Source organism: Cotesia typhae, unplaced genomic scaffold (genome assembly GCF_013202065.1).
Source record: "Cotesia typhae breed Kobodo isofemale line unplaced genomic scaffold, CoteBio_Ctyphae scaffold_13, whole genome shotgun sequence".
Lineage (NCBI taxonomy): Eukaryota > Metazoa > Arthropoda > Insecta > Hymenoptera > Braconidae > Cotesia > Cotesia typhae.
Window position 1 is genome coordinate 12,411,489 of NW_027423774.1, and position 15,995 is coordinate 12,427,483.

Sequence of the window (15,995 nt, forward strand, 5' to 3'; positions counted from 1 at the left end):
TGTCCATATTGATGGTTACCAATATCAAAAAGCTCTAAAAGACAATTATATCCAATACTAGCTGAAATTTTCCCCAAAATTACTTCACCGTTTGTTATTGGTATTTATCATGGATTCGAAAAGCCAGATAATTGTAATGAATATTTAGAAGATTTTATTAATGAGTATAAGGACTTGCATACAAATGGTTTTCAATACAGTAATAAAAAATTTTATGTGACGATGAGGGTTGTTATTTGTGATTCACCAGCTAGGGCATTGGTAAAATATACAAAAGGCCACACTGGTTATTATGGTTGTAGTAAATGCATGCAAGAAGGCCGTTACAATGAACACCGAATGCGATTTCTACAAATGGATTCCCCATTACGAACCGATGATAATTTTCGGAAGAAAATTAATGAAGACCATCATTTAGGAACATCTAAATTTGAAGAAACGGAAATTGATATGGTTTCTCAATTTCCTGTAGAATATATGCATCTTGTATGCTTAGGAGTTATCAAGAAAATCATAAACTTGTGGGTCAAAGGATGGCGTGTAAGTCCAAAAATATTATTGAAGCTTAGCCACAAAATGATAAAGACCATTTCAGATTCATTGAACTCAATAAAAACTTGGATACCTTCCGAATTTGTCAGAAAAACACGCGATTTAGGTGAAATCGATCGGTGGAAAGCAACAGAGCTTAGATTATTTCTACTATATGTTGGTCCAATAGTCTTGAAAGGTCATCTCCCTCAAGAATACTTGTTTCATTTCAACTGTTTACATGTTGCAATAAGAATTTTATGCAATGAAACTGATTGTATAAAAAACAATGCCTGTGCTAAAAGTTTATTGCATTACTTCGTAAATGAATCAATTAAATTGTATGGAGAAAATTTCGTGATTTATAACATACATAATTTAATTCATTTACCTGATGATGTGCTGAAATATGGCCATTTAGATACGTTTAGTGCCTTTTCATTTGAGTTTCTTATATTTTCTGAAAAAAAATTTGAAAAAAGATGAAAAGCCATTACAGCAGCTCCATAAACGTCTTGAAGAGCGTGCGAGCTGTGATTACACTGGTCTGCAATGAAATCCTCCTTTAAAAAATTTTGTTATAATTATGACAATTCAAATGTCCTGAATCGATCCCCGTTGGCCGATTTTTTCCATCACGTCTAGATTTTTTTATATGAATTTTTTTTTTATATTTTAAAAATAACCTAAAATAAGGGCGGGAATTCAAGGCTAGACATTAAAGGGTTAATATAATTGGACTCGGTCGGTTTTTAATTTCAACGCTACCAAAATTAAAATCATAAATTTGAGCATTTATTACTTCTAAAGTGAGTATTTTCTTTTTAGTGATAGATTCAATAAGAAAATAAATTTCACGTTAAACAACACCGTCTAGCAAATTTCGCATTATAACAGAATAAGCATCAAAAATATAAAAATAATTTGAGTTAAATGTAGATTTTCTTTAATTCCTAAATAATGATCTAAATTTTTCTTTTTATTTTTTTTGTAAATTTCTTCATAGATATCTCGCTTTCTCAATGTTAATGCATTTTCAGTTGTCATCGTTTTTGTTTCTCCGCTAGTTGATGTACATATCCTACAAAAATATGTCATGTTGAATCATTTGACCCTATTAAATAAGGTATTACCGCCTAAATTATCAAAGCTTAATGATATTATTGTTCCTTTTACATGTTTATTACCAATAGCAAAACGAGTCGTTTCTAAAATTTTTACATCTCTCTTTAAGGGATTAAGAGTTTGATTAATACTTAAAATATCAATAGTACGAAATAAACTGACTAACTGAATATGATGAAGTTTTGAATTCAGATGTGACGGTAAATTTCTTATATAATAAAATAAATAGCAACGATTTTATAGTCTTTTCTTTTACTAGCCATACCATAGGATTTGCAGCTTGAAACTTGTCAAAATAAAGCTGAATTTGTAACGCATCTGTACACTCGTTTAACAGATTGTGATGTTGATAATATGTTCCATGAGAGGTAGATGATGAAATATTCAAATTTTCGTTTTTGCTTTCATTGAAAAGAAATGTAGTTTTCGTTTAATAGAATAAATTCTATTTGCTTTAAAATAGGTGTATATGTTATTTTAGATGGAACAGGTATAGATTCATATTTTCGTAAGCGATAATTAAACTTTAATTTTCGTTTTATGGCAACAATAATTTCTGTTGGATGAACAGAATCAGATAAGCTCTCATAGAATTTTGCTCGTTGATAAACTGTACTGAAAGGCTTCAAACCATTCTCTTGATCAACTAAATATTTATGTAAGCTTGGGATTGGATCCAACAAATTTTTTTCAAAAAGTTTATTTTCGATATAATCAATAATATTGATTGATAATTTTTTTGTAGCTTCTACTACTTTTTGTAGCAATGATTTAAGGATTTCGGATGCAACTAACTGGAGAAAATATTTACCAACAATCGATGTTTGTAGTTTATTAGAAGTTTTTTTATTATTATTATTGACAATTCGATTCTGATTTAATTTATTGTTTAGATATAATTTGTCATATATCTTTTGAATTAATCGATCAGTTATTAAGTAGTTAAACAGGGGGTGCACGCCCAGTCGGTAAAACAGATTTGTGGGTCCACGCCCCACACTAAGCTAGGATCTACATTGCCGACTGTAGGTTCGTGACAAGTATCATCTGTGGATATGGGCGACCTGTTTTTACCGACAGTAGATGTTGCCGGCGGTAGATATGTATGTCATTTTGAGGTTATGGGTGAGGTTTTTATCGAGGTTATAGGTGGCGCTGGTGGGGAATTCTGCCGCCATCTTACTATCCGCCATTTTTTAAATCTTACTATCCGCCATTTTGAATCCGTCATTTGGTGGCTGCTATCCGCCATTTTGAATTTGAGTTCAACATTTTGAGGTTAAAAAGCATCCTCAACTATTAACCTGCCTTCGGCTCAGCCATAACAGATCAATAGTTCAGGATTACGCATTTGTAGTATGGTATATCCATGTTCTATATATTTAAAATGAAGTTATGTCAACTACTTGCGAGAAGGATTTCACGCAACGCCATCTGGTGACAGCGTGCATTACTTCTAACCGCGCAGTAGATGACTCATTCTGTTCTAGAATTTTCTAACTGCGTAGTAGATGACGTCATCAGACAGGCTTGAACCTGTTCAAGGTCATATAACTGCGCAGTAGATGACTCATTCTGTTCTAGAATTTTTGAGTCTGCTATCTGATTTCCGCCATCTGGTGGCTGCTATCTGAGTCTGAAATCCGCCATTTTGAGTCTGCTCTCTGAAATCTGCTATCTGAAATTTACCATCTGGTGGTTGCTATCTGACTCCGCCATTTTGAGTCTGATTTCCGCCATTTCAAATTTTGATTCTGATTTCCTGCATTTTTGTTAAAAAATGCACCTGTGATCTCAGCATCAATAATAGTTGCTTAGATCACAGGTGCATTTCATTGTTTATATTCTGAAAAGATTAATATATTCAAACTGTACGTATGAGGAGTACATGCGAGAAGATACGCCATCTGTCGAGATTTCTGTCTACTTCTAAACAGGTCTGAACCTGTTCAAGGTCACGGTAACTGCGTAGTTCTCTTTGCTTTATTCCTAACTGCGTAGTAGATGACGTCATCATACAGGTCTGAGCCTGTTCAAGGTTGCGTAACTGCACAGTTTTCTTTGTTCTATTTCTAACTGCGTAGCAGATGACGTCATCAAACCGTTTTTGAGGTAAAGGAGTGGGGGGTAACTGCGTAGTATCCTCTGGCTATAAAAGCAGCGCGCTCAAGCCGTACTTCACAAAAACGAAGTACACGTCTCCAGTAAAGTACGAGCTGGTGGTGACTACAAGTTGAAGTACAAGTTCTTGGTGATATACATCTTCTACCTATCAGTATTACTAATCGTAAGTATTCATTTACTGTCTAATCAAAATATGAATTAAATCAAGAATCATTTAATCAACCATTACAATTAATTAAAAAATTTTTACAGCAATCAATCATGGATGTAACCAAGATAAATGAGGTTAATTGTCTTACTGGGATTCTTCCTGTTAAGAAAATGAACGAGTTGGAGTTGAATCGAGAATATAAGATTAACGGTATCAAAGCTATTACAACTGAGTATGGAACTAGGATTGTTGCTAATATAAACGATGAATTTAACATTTATCTACCATCAAGAACTACTCAAAATCTAAAAGATGATAACTTCATGAAGAGTTTGAATGAATTAATAGATTCAAACTATCTGTTTCTGCGATATCATGGTGGAAAATATAATAAATTTGAATTTATTAATTCTAGTCTTGATGTAAAAATGACCAGTGGAGTTATTTAATCAATAAAATATTGGATTTCAATATAAATAATTCATTGTTTTTATTTATAATTCCTCACATTTTTAATTTAAGATTAATATTTATAATTCAAATTCAATAAGTTATACTTAATCATAATTTTTTATGATTATTTTTACGCTTCATTGTTTTTCTTTTAATTCTCTTACGCTTTGTAATAGGTTTTTCTTTTTTAAGACCCATACCGAAACGTCTTTTCAACTTCATGATTTTATTCACACTCCAAGCAGCAGCTTTTTCACCAATAGTAGCGTCTCTTGCTTGAAATCGTTGCCACGCTTTCTCAGCAAGGATTTTATCAGCCTCGTGACGGGCTTCTAAATTTTCACGATTTTTCGAGTAAGCTATATCATGTTCCTTACACGCAGCGTCCAGAGGATTTATACCTGAATCACCTCGAGCTAACCTCTTAGCTAACTTTGTACCTGGACCGCAGTACTGGTACCCAGGGATATGGAGTTCAAGTGGGAGCTTCTTGATTATGTTGTTGAACAAACCTTTACCACGTCTGCTCTCAGACATGTCACATCAAAGACTGACTCGCTTATCTATATAAGCCGGTATATATACCTCTTGAGCTCAGAATACAATCAGCAGTTATAGATAGCAAACCAAGAGCTCAGTTGCCAGTTATCAATTTTGATCAAATTGTTCAAGGAACCGGTGTGAAACTCAAACGACACGGTCCTTTACTTCCCAACAGTATCCGTGCAGTGTTTTGCGGACCATCAAACTGTGGAAAGACCAACGCTCTACTATCCCTTATTGTACATCCAAACGGTTTGAGGTTTGAGAATATATATCTTTACTCAAAGTCTCTTAACCAAGCAAAGTATCAGTTCCTGGAGACGCTGCTTAAACAGATTGATGGTATTGGATTCTTCACATTCAGTGAACATGAAGCTGTAATCAAGCCTGAAGATGCTAAACCTAACTCCCTGATGATATTTGATGATGTTGCTTGTGAAAAACAAGATCACATCAAGGCTTTCTTCTGCATGGGTCGACACAAGGATGTAGACAGCTTCTATCTCTGTCAAACTTATACACGAATACCGAAGCATCTGATTAGAGATAACGCAAACTTTCTCGTGCTATTCCGTCAAGATGAAATGAATCTGAAGCATATTTATAATGATCATGTCAATACATACATGTCGTACAACTCATTCAGAGATTTATGCTCGGCATGTTGGAATAAATATGGGTTTGTGGTAATAGATAAAGACAGTGAATTGAACAGTGGTAGGTATCGCAAAGGATTCGACTGCTTCATTAGTATAAATTGAGGTACTTTAGAGTGTGATAGTCATACATGCTGTAGACGTTTACCTGTCAACATGAAGCCTGAAGAAATATCAAAGCAGAAAGATATTCTGCATCAGATATCTCAAGCCAGCAATGCCATCCGACGGAAGCACAAGATGTTGAAGTTGGGTAAAGATACAGCTGAGAAAGCTATGGAGGAAATGTTCAAGCCTATTGTGACACCACTCCAGAGTATAGTTGAATTTTCAAAGTGCTTACTATGGGAAAGAAGCTGAACCGCTATTGGCTAAGAAAAAATTTCTAAGTACAGCACCTCTGTATATAATTGACTGTTCCAAGCAGAACGAGTCAATCAAGTCTGGACCTGTGGATATACGCCTGGAATTTGAATCGTCAGCACAGTTTCCAAATCAAACTGCTGCTTACTGCTTGATAATTCACGACCGAATAATTGAGTACAATCCCATCAGCAGCACTGTAAGAAAACTTACTTAATGGTACAGTTTGATCCGAAACCCACCATACATTACATGTATGTATGGGACTTTGCATCCAGACAAGCGAGGAAAGGACCATGGGAACAAGCAGCAAGAGACGGAGAACGATTTCGTCGACGAATACAACAAATCAATAACATTATTGATCCTATACTAATCAATAAACTTAATGTAATTAAAAATAGTAAATAAACTTAATGTAATTAAAAATAGTAAATAAATAACAATTTTTTTGTAATTTAATGTTTTTTAATTACAAACCTTACTAGAATAAGTATAAAAATTATTTAGTATAAAAGTTAAGTATAAAACAATTATTTAGAATAAAAGTTAAGTGCACATATCAAAACACAATTCTCTCACAATTTCTGTAATTGTTTTCCCAGAGTGATTAATAAGCTTGAATTTATTATAATTGGCCCCAATGTAGTGTCGATTTAAAGTATTGCATAAGATTAAAAATTTCATTTTAAATATCATATCAGGATTGTTGAGATATTTCTGGTTGGTGGTAGCAGGGAAGAACGTTGAAAAGTGGTTTTCCAGATCGATTTCAACGTTGAGTCCATGATCTGTCATAACCGTTCTAATCCCAGTTAGCTTGTAAGTTTTTCCCACCTCAAGTTCACACATCCTCTTGAACATCAACGGGCTTGGAGTTTTATCTTCAACTTTGACACGCTTGAAAGTTGTTGATCTCTCAATTTCATGCATTGTATCGGTAACAGGATGTTTACGGTACGGTGCCATGATTGAGATTTCTTCAGCAGATTTCAAGTAGCAGATTCCAGCACGAGGTAGCAGATTTCAACAGCTGGTAGCAGGCTTCAGAAAACAGTTTCAGAACAGCAGATTTCAAAAGCTTGATATTTTCTAACACACAACACTATAGTACTTCACTCGTACTTCACTTCGATGAAGTATGCTCGCGGCGCGCTGCTTTTATAGCAAGGTAATGACGTCATCTACTGCGCAGTTGGAAAAATTCTAGAATAGTATGACTCATAATCTAAAAATAGAAACTGCGCAGTTATGATAGATGACGCACAAGAAGTTTAACATAACCTGAAATCATAAGTTAAATGGTGGGAAAGCATAAACATAACCTGTAAAATGAGTTAAATGGCGGGAAAGCATAAACATAACCTGTAAAAATGAGATGACGTCATCTACTACCCAACAGAAATAGAACAAAGAAAAACTGCACAGCTACGAGACCTTGAACCGGTTCAAACTTGTCTGATGACATCATCTACTACGCAGTTTAAAACTCTACGACGTAGTTTGAATAACCAATCAAATTATTAATTAACCAATAAGATTATCGAGTGGTGGGGGTAAACTCCAGAGATCCGGTTATAAAAAGGTTGAATTGATTGTAAGAGTCATCATTCAGTCACTCTTCGATGTCAAGAGCAGTAAAAATGGAGATCATTCTAGACGTTCAAGGATTCAGAGGAGCTGATAATCGCTTCATTGTTAAGGAGTTGGCATCAATAACAATTCAACATGATATTGTTAATATTGAAGAGTTATCATACACACTATTTCAACTGCCATATCACTGGAAGGTGTTACCAGTCAACTATCAACGTCTGAATACCTGGCTGATCAGAAATTATCATGGAATCGGTTGGAATGCTGGAACAACTTCATATTACAAGCTCAAAGAAGTTCTCAATTATTTAACTTGTAATAAAAAAATTATTTATGTCAAAGGTATCGAGAAAAAGTTATGGGTTCAAAATTTAATTGATTGTAATAATAAAATTGTAATCGATCTCGATAATTTCAAATGTCCCTCTCTAAAAAGTATGAAAATTTGTAACAATCATTTTTGTAATTATCATGATCGTTTATCTGATTTATGTGCCTTGGAAAATGTAAAAATTTAAAAGATTGGTTTGTAAGCACTCAATAAATCTAAAATAAATGAATTAAAATTGTTATTATTATTTCATCCTAACACATTTAATTCAGAATAGAATTAATTATTGTTAGTTATTAAATTCAAATAATTTTCCAACACTACTACTGATATTAATACTTATCAACAGATGGCGTAATGGTTTTTGATTTTTTAATTATGATAATCAATAATCAGTTTTTGTTTTCTAAAATTTTATAATTAATATTTGTTTAAATTAAAAGTCATGCATTATTTTATATAACCATTTAAAAATAAAAACTGAGTATTGATTTTCAAAATATATCGCTAGAAGATTTTTGGATTTGACGATACAGAGCACATCAACCCCATATTAGTTTATCAAATAATACATAACTTTTAATTTAAATAAATATTAATAATATTAATAACAAAATATTATAAACTAATAATAATTATTTATCTTTTATTTAAATTAAAAGTCATGTATTATTCTATATATGTATATATAACTAGAAAATTTTTTTAATATTTATGAATTGACAGCTTTCATGCTCTAAGAATAAACTGATAGTAGATGGCTCTAGTACAAGAAGCGTGAAATTCAAACTATCATTATGATAAGTAACTTAAAAAATTATGATTAAGTATAACTTATTGAATTTGAATTATAAATATTAATCTTAAATTAAAAATGTGAGGAATTATAAATAAAAACAATGAATTATTTATATTGAAATCCAATATTTTATTGATTAAATAACTCCACTGGTCATTTTTACATCAAGACTAGAATTAATAAATTCAAATTTATTATATTTTCCACCATGATATCGCAGAAACAGATAGTTTGAATCTATTAATTCATTCAAACTCTTCATGAAGTTATCATCTTTTAGATTTTGAGTAGTTCTTGATGGTAGATAAATGTTAAATTCATCGTTTATATTAGCAACAATCCTAGTTCCATACTCAGTTGTAATAGCTTTGATACCGTTAATCTTATATTCTCGATTCAACTCCAACTCGTTCATTTTCTTAACAGGAAGAATCCCAGTAAGACAATTAACCTCATTTATCTTGGTTACATCCATGATTGATTGCTGTAAAAATTTTTTAATTAATTGTAATGGTTGATTAAATGATTCTTGATTTAATTCATATTTTGATTAGACAGTAAATGAATACTTACGATTAGTAATACTGATAGGTAGAAGATGTATATCACCAAGAACTTGTACTTCAACTTGTAGTCACCACCAGCTCGTACTTTACTGGAGACGTGTACTTCGTTTTTGTGAAGTACGGCTTGAGCGCGCTGCTTTTATAGCCAGAGGATACTACGCAGTTACCCCCACTCCTTTACCTCAAAAACGGTTTGATGACGTCATCTGCTACGCAGTTAGAAATAGAACAAAGAAAACTGTGCAGTTACGCAACCTTGAACAGGCTCAGACCTGTATGATGACGTCATCTACTACGCAGTTAGGAATAAAGCAAAGAGAACTACGCAGTTACCGTGACCTTGAACAGGTTCAGACCTGTTTAGAAGTAGACAGAAATCTCGACAGATGGCGTATCTTCTCGCATGTACTCCTCATACGTACAGTTTGAATATATTAATCTTTTCAGAATATAAACAATGAAATGCACCTGTGATCTAAGCAACTATTATTGATGCTGAGATCACAGGTGCATTTTAACAAAAATGCAGGAAATCAGAATCAAAATTTGAAATGGCGGAAATCAGACTCAAAATGGCGGAGTCAGATAGCAACCACCAGATGGTAAATTTCAGATAGCAGATTTCAGAGAGCAGACTCAAAATGGCGGATTTCAGACTCAGATAGCAGCCACCAGATGGCGGAAATCAGATAGCAGACTCAAAAATTCTAGAACAGAATGAGTCATCTACTGCGCAGTTATATGACCTTGAACAGGTTCAAGCCTGTCTGATGACGTCATCTACTACGCAGTTAGAAAATTCTAGAACAGAATGAGTCATCTACTGCGCGGTTAGAAGTAATGCACGCTGTCACCAGATGGCGTTGCGTGAAATCCTTCTCGCAAGTAGTTGACATAACTTCATTTTAAATATATAGAACATGGATATACCATACTACAAATGCGTAATCCTGAACTATTGATCTGTTATGGCTGAGCCGAAGGCAGGTTAATAGTTGAGGATGCTTTTTAACCTCAAAATGTTGAACTCAAATTCAAAATGGCGGATAGCAGCCACCAAATGACGGATTCAAAATGGCGGATAGTAAGATTTAAAAAATGGCGGATAGTAAGATGGCGGCAGAATTCCCCACCAGCGCCACCTATAACCTCGATAAAAACCTCACCCATAACCTCAAAATGACATACATATCTACCGCCGGCAACATCTACTGTCGGTAAAAACAGGTCGCCCATATCCACAGATGATACTTGTCACGAACCTACAGTCGGCAATGTAGATCCTAGTTTAGTGTGGGACGTGGACCCACAAATCTGTTTTACCGACTGGGCGTGCACCCCCTGTTTAACTACTTTATTAAACAAGAATAAATACTTTTACGTTTTGAAACTATCAAGTCATTTTTACTTCTGTTGATCTTTGTTTCTAATAGTTAATTACTTGGCCCAGATTTAAAAAAAGCAATGCAAATGCTTCCGGTAACCACTAAATATTTTGTCAAGTATTTTTACAATAACCAACAATACGAAACAATCGTAAATCAACATTTTGTGACAACCTATGTGTTTTATGGAGATGACAAAGATGGAGATGAATAAAAATCAATCGCTATTAATTTTTCTCCGCATATAAAACACTTAAGTTCCATATTTGAACACAATTTTTATTAATATCGTAACTTAAAAAGTTAAAATAACAAAAACAAATACACAGATAAAAAAATTTTTTGGCTGAAATTAAAAATTCTTGACTCAAGAAAATTTTTGAAATTGAGTTGGAAGACTGAAATTCTCTTGGGCCAAGTCAATATTTTTCTTGAAATTGAATTCTTGACTCAAATGTTAATTTCTTGAATCAAATGTTAATTTCTCATTTGGAGTTTGAAATTTCTTAAAACAAGATTTATTTGCTACTGGCAAGTAAGATTGCCACTTAACCCAAGAAAAATTTCTTGTGACAAGAAAATTTTCTGGATCTTCAATTTGTCCCCCACCCCAAACTCTAAAAGTGAATGTAGGGCCTAGGTCTAAGTTTGAATTTATGTAGATGAAAAAAAAAAATATGTCACTGAGCATTGACGATTTAGCGCAGTGGCTTGCGACTCTGCTTCATACAGAGAATATCGTGAGTTTGATCCCGACAGAAGTTAAATTTTTTTCAAGAGTTGCAATAATATAAGTTGCAATGATATAACTTGAGCCAAGATATAAGTCTATTAAAAAAAGTTTACTTAGATCAAGAAAAGGATTTGGAAGTCAATTTTTTACTTGGTTCAAGTAAATCGTTTTTTCTGTATACTTGGGTAAATAACTTGAAAAATTAAAACTCAAACATAACTTAAAAACTAAAACAATTATATCAATTAATCTTCGTTTAATCAAGAACGAACGTCACGCATTCTTGACGTAAATCTGATTTCTTCCATATTGTAGTAGTCACTTTGGTTGAAATAAAAAAATATTTTTAAAGCAGGTTCAAAATTTATAATAAAAACAAAAAACCTCTTAAAAAGAGTGTCAAAAACTGCTTTAGAAGTTATAGGTACGAAATTGGTACGAACTGACCATCAATACCAATGAAATAGTGACTGATAGTAGTTTTATTTTCACCAATTGCCATCAATACTGGTTGTTTTCCTTCGAGCTCCATGTCGGAAAATAACTTGCCTTGCAGAAATCAAAAAATAGTATTTTAGAAATTTTCAGATCAATCTTACATAAAATATCTAAGGATTTCTGCTGTACCTCGTGAAATAAGATTAAACGATCCATGATAGATGAAAAATGTTTTGTTTTTTTTCTTGAATTAGATGCAGCAGGAAGAAAATTAAGGAGCATTAAATATGCTTTTGTAATGATATCCCAATCTACAAATTAAAAATGTTACTTTGTTAATAAATTATACTTGAAAAAAGTTGACATTGAAAGTTGTGTCAAGTTTAGTAATTATCTTACATGAGCTTTTATTTGCTTTAAATTCTATTTTACGTTTTTCAGCTTCAAGAAAAATTTGAGTTGGACAAAATTCTTTAGTTTCAAATCAAATTAAATAAAAATGTGAATCAAATTTGATAAAATTATGAACCACAATAAAAATAGATGAACATATTCTAGTTTCAGTTGCTTGCAAGGTATGGAATATCCAAAAGCGAGGATATAACGAGAGAATCTCAATGGAGTTTTTTTTCCTATCTTCAAAAGTAATTTCCATAATTTGTTGGATCTCATTTATTTGTTCCGTGCAATCAGCATTTTGTAGAAATATTTTTTTAACTTCCATTTCTTCAGAACTGTAGCATCGATTATTTTAAATTGATTGATTGTTTTTATCAACAGTATCACCAGTGTCAGGGGTAATAACAGTACCAACTGTATCTAAAATTTTACAATTTACTTTCTTAGATGATTTTTATTGACCTCTGTTACTATTTTTGAGACGATTGCCCATCATAGTACGCTTTCTATACGATCATCAAAGATTAAAAAAATCGGAATTATATCACTTTCAAGTCGAACTTAAGTAATTACGAATTTTGAATATATTTCCAAATATCCACATAGATGTTTAATAATAAGACTTATTTACCCAACCTTCCAAAGTATATTTATCTTTTAAATTTAGAAAAACGCGGATGATTTCTTTCGCACAATATATTTTGTGTTGTTTTGAAGGATATTTTCTATAGGGTCCTTTCAGAGCATCTGCATACAGTGGAACTAAAGTTATTCGACTTTGTGGTAACGAAGCTTGTTGTTTAGCATACTCTTCTAAAATAATCGAACCAACACTCGAGTTTTCCAGAACTTGATCCAAATCCTATAATGCAATATTAGTATAATATTAATTGTGTGAATATTACCAAATACTCGTATTCAAATTAATTTAAAGCTTACAAATTCATTGGACTTGACTTTTTTTAGTGGTATTTCGGAAATATCATCATTTTTAGCACTAGTGCTGGTTACTGTATTCGATGTTACCGTTGATTTTGAAGCTGGGTCATTTGTCGTAATGATAAAACTGTTATTCGTAAACAGTTCAAAAACTTCCTTATCAATCATGGTTCCCCCTTATCACACAAAGCAACGTTCACCGACTTATCGATATTTAAAGATTTTTTAGCTGAAATTGAGTTCATTGATATAACCAAAGCATTTATAAATGGATTGACCCAATCACTTTTTTTTACATTGACTCTCAGATGTAAAAATTTAGTTCAATTGTTTATTTTTTATATTTGAAATCCATATATTTAAGCTTATTAACAATAACTATCATTAGAAAATGAATAAGAATTGACTTATCAACGCACCAGCACTTATCATGTCACTGTACTTTAATGTCAAATCTTCAGACACAATTTTTACCCACTTTTTGGTATCTCCATAAGTAACTCGACGTAGACTATTTATTAGAACAGGTTGATCAATTCCTAAGTCAATTGGTAAGTTGATAATATCCAGAATACCATTTATTATTTTCAATTTTCATTTACCTTAGTAGTATTATGATGATTGTAAACATTGAACAATAAACAAAGATGGCTACCATTCAGATGACATAATGTAAAATGATATCACGAGAGGGCGACTCATGTATGAGTTTATTGTCATTTCAAAATTTAACTTTATCGATATATCAATGGGTTTTAATATGGCGCTCACTTATGAAATTATATCTCAAGCGATGGGATTATGTACCCAAGACGCTTGAACAAATAAATAAATGAATAAGTAAATATTATTATTAAAATAAATCATGATAGTTTACGGATGATGAACAAAATAATAAATAAAGAAATGTTTGAAACTGTGTTTTAAAAAATTAAGAAGTACTTATGTGTACGTGAATGTTTGGAATTGACGTGACATTTTTTCTAATTTTATTTTTTTTAATTCATTTATTATTTATTTGCTGATCTAGGAATTACAAAATTCCAGCGTGAAATCGTTTCGTCTGATTACAATACATTTTTTTCTCTTTTATAAACTCTTTTTAGTGTCGCAACATGAATCTCAATTAATATTTTTCAACTTTGACTTGAACTAACCACTTTTTGAATTTCTTTCAATTGTTTCAATTTTCATAAAAAAGAAAGTTAAAAAATGTATACTTTTACAAAATCTGAAATACTGTTTGGTACTTGGACATTATTACTTCTTCGTCTTTCATACTTGTATTACTGTTAAAAGCAAATTCAAAACTTATACCTTAACTTAACAAAAATAGTGGTTGAACTTGATTATAAGAATAAGGTTGTACTTTTTATCAGCTTGCGATGACAACTCTGGCGATGATAAATATTGAAACCTTATCTGCCAAGGAAAATGTGTGTGATTAGACTGTCATAATACAATATTGCTATACTAAACTATATTTGTATCGGTTGATAATGTAGTAATTTATGATGTTAAAAACATGGGCAAAAAATTGAGAAGTAGTTAATTATAGTGCTGCTAGAGGATTGATATTACTTCTGACACTTTTCTATTTACTGTGGATGACATTAGTGAGGTTATTGAAATAAATCGATATTGGACTTAAGCTAAAAATATATTTTAACTAAATTTAAGAATTCTTGAATATTTTCTCTTTCGATTAATATTAACATATGCTAATTATTCATCACATTAAAAATATTAAAACGTTTAAATTTATTGAGAGTAACGATGGCTCATCTTTTCTGGGTTAACCAAGAATTTGATGATTCAAAGAAATTTGATGATCTACTTGAGCAATATAGAAATAAAACAAAATACGAATTTGGTCAAAATGACTCAAGAACGATGAAAGCACATTGCGAAAAGTTCAACAAAAACATCAACGAATACCAAAATTTGCAATATTATTATCGGTATGTCCATTGCAGGAGAGGTGGAAAGTATGTTCCGAAGAAAAAAGAAGGTGCAAAATCCCGGAATACAAAGTAAGTATAAAATTATATATTGAACTGACTGTATACGTTACACAGACAAAACGATTTACTTGAACCAAGTAAAAAATTGTCTCCCAATTCCGTTTCTTGATCTAAGTAAATTTTTTTCCTTTGATTTAAGTATATTTTCTTGTCCTGAAAAATTTTAGATTCGTGCTCTAAGAGACTTATCTTGGTTCAAGTAAATTTTCTTGTCTCAAGAAATTTTTCTTGGGTTAAGTAGCAATCTTACTTGCCGGTGGCAAATAAATCTTGTTTTAAGAAATTTACAATTCCAATGAGAAATTAACATTTCATTCAAGAAGTTAACATTTGATTCAAGAATTCAATTTCAAGAAAAATATTTACTTGGCCCAAAAGAATTTCTGTCTTCCAACTCAATTTCAAAAATTTTCTTGAGTCAAGAATTTTTAATTTCAGCCAAAAATTTTTTTTATCTGTGTATCAATTATACTTTTGTATTAGGCTGATTTGATGATCATAATTATTCAATGTAATATATTCATTATGTTCTACAGGTCAAACAAGACAAATTGTCCATTTGCACTTCAAGTTACTGCTAATTTGAAAAAAAAAGTATTGATTGTTAGAAAATGGGAACCAAATCATAATCATCCGCCACCAGTAAGTATTGTTGTGATTTTATCTATGCCCCATAGTAAAAAATTTTCATATCAGTAATTATGTTCAAAACAGTTCTGAATAACAATTTTTATATTTAATGTTTAATTAAATACTTACGTGTTTTCGATAAAATGTTGTAAATATTTGTAACTCAATACTGTTTGACAGAGCTACTAAAATTTCTCCACTATATAGTA

At 31.9% G+C, this 15,995-nt stretch overlaps 2 protein-coding genes across 2 annotated transcripts in view; one reads left to right on the forward strand and one right to left on the reverse strand.

Annotated features, from left to right (window-relative positions):
• LOC141534047 (uncharacterized) overlaps positions 1-15,995 on the reverse strand; it is a 30,710-nt gene extending 14,715 nt beyond the window's left edge. The window contains exon 1 of the mRNA XM_074253191.1: positions 15,916-15,995. The gene's annotated coding sequence lies outside the window, so the exon portion shown is untranslated. The remainder of the gene's footprint in view (positions 1-15,915) is intronic.
• Positions 14,468-15,876, forward strand: LOC141535188 (uncharacterized). The gene is made up of 3 exons (XM_074255019.1): positions 14,468-15,165; positions 15,693-15,798; positions 15,871-15,876. The coding sequence occupies exons 1-3, from the start codon at positions 14,909-14,911 to the stop codon at positions 15,874-15,876; spliced, it is 369 nt and encodes a 122-aa protein (XP_074111120.1). The 5' UTR covers positions 14,468-14,908.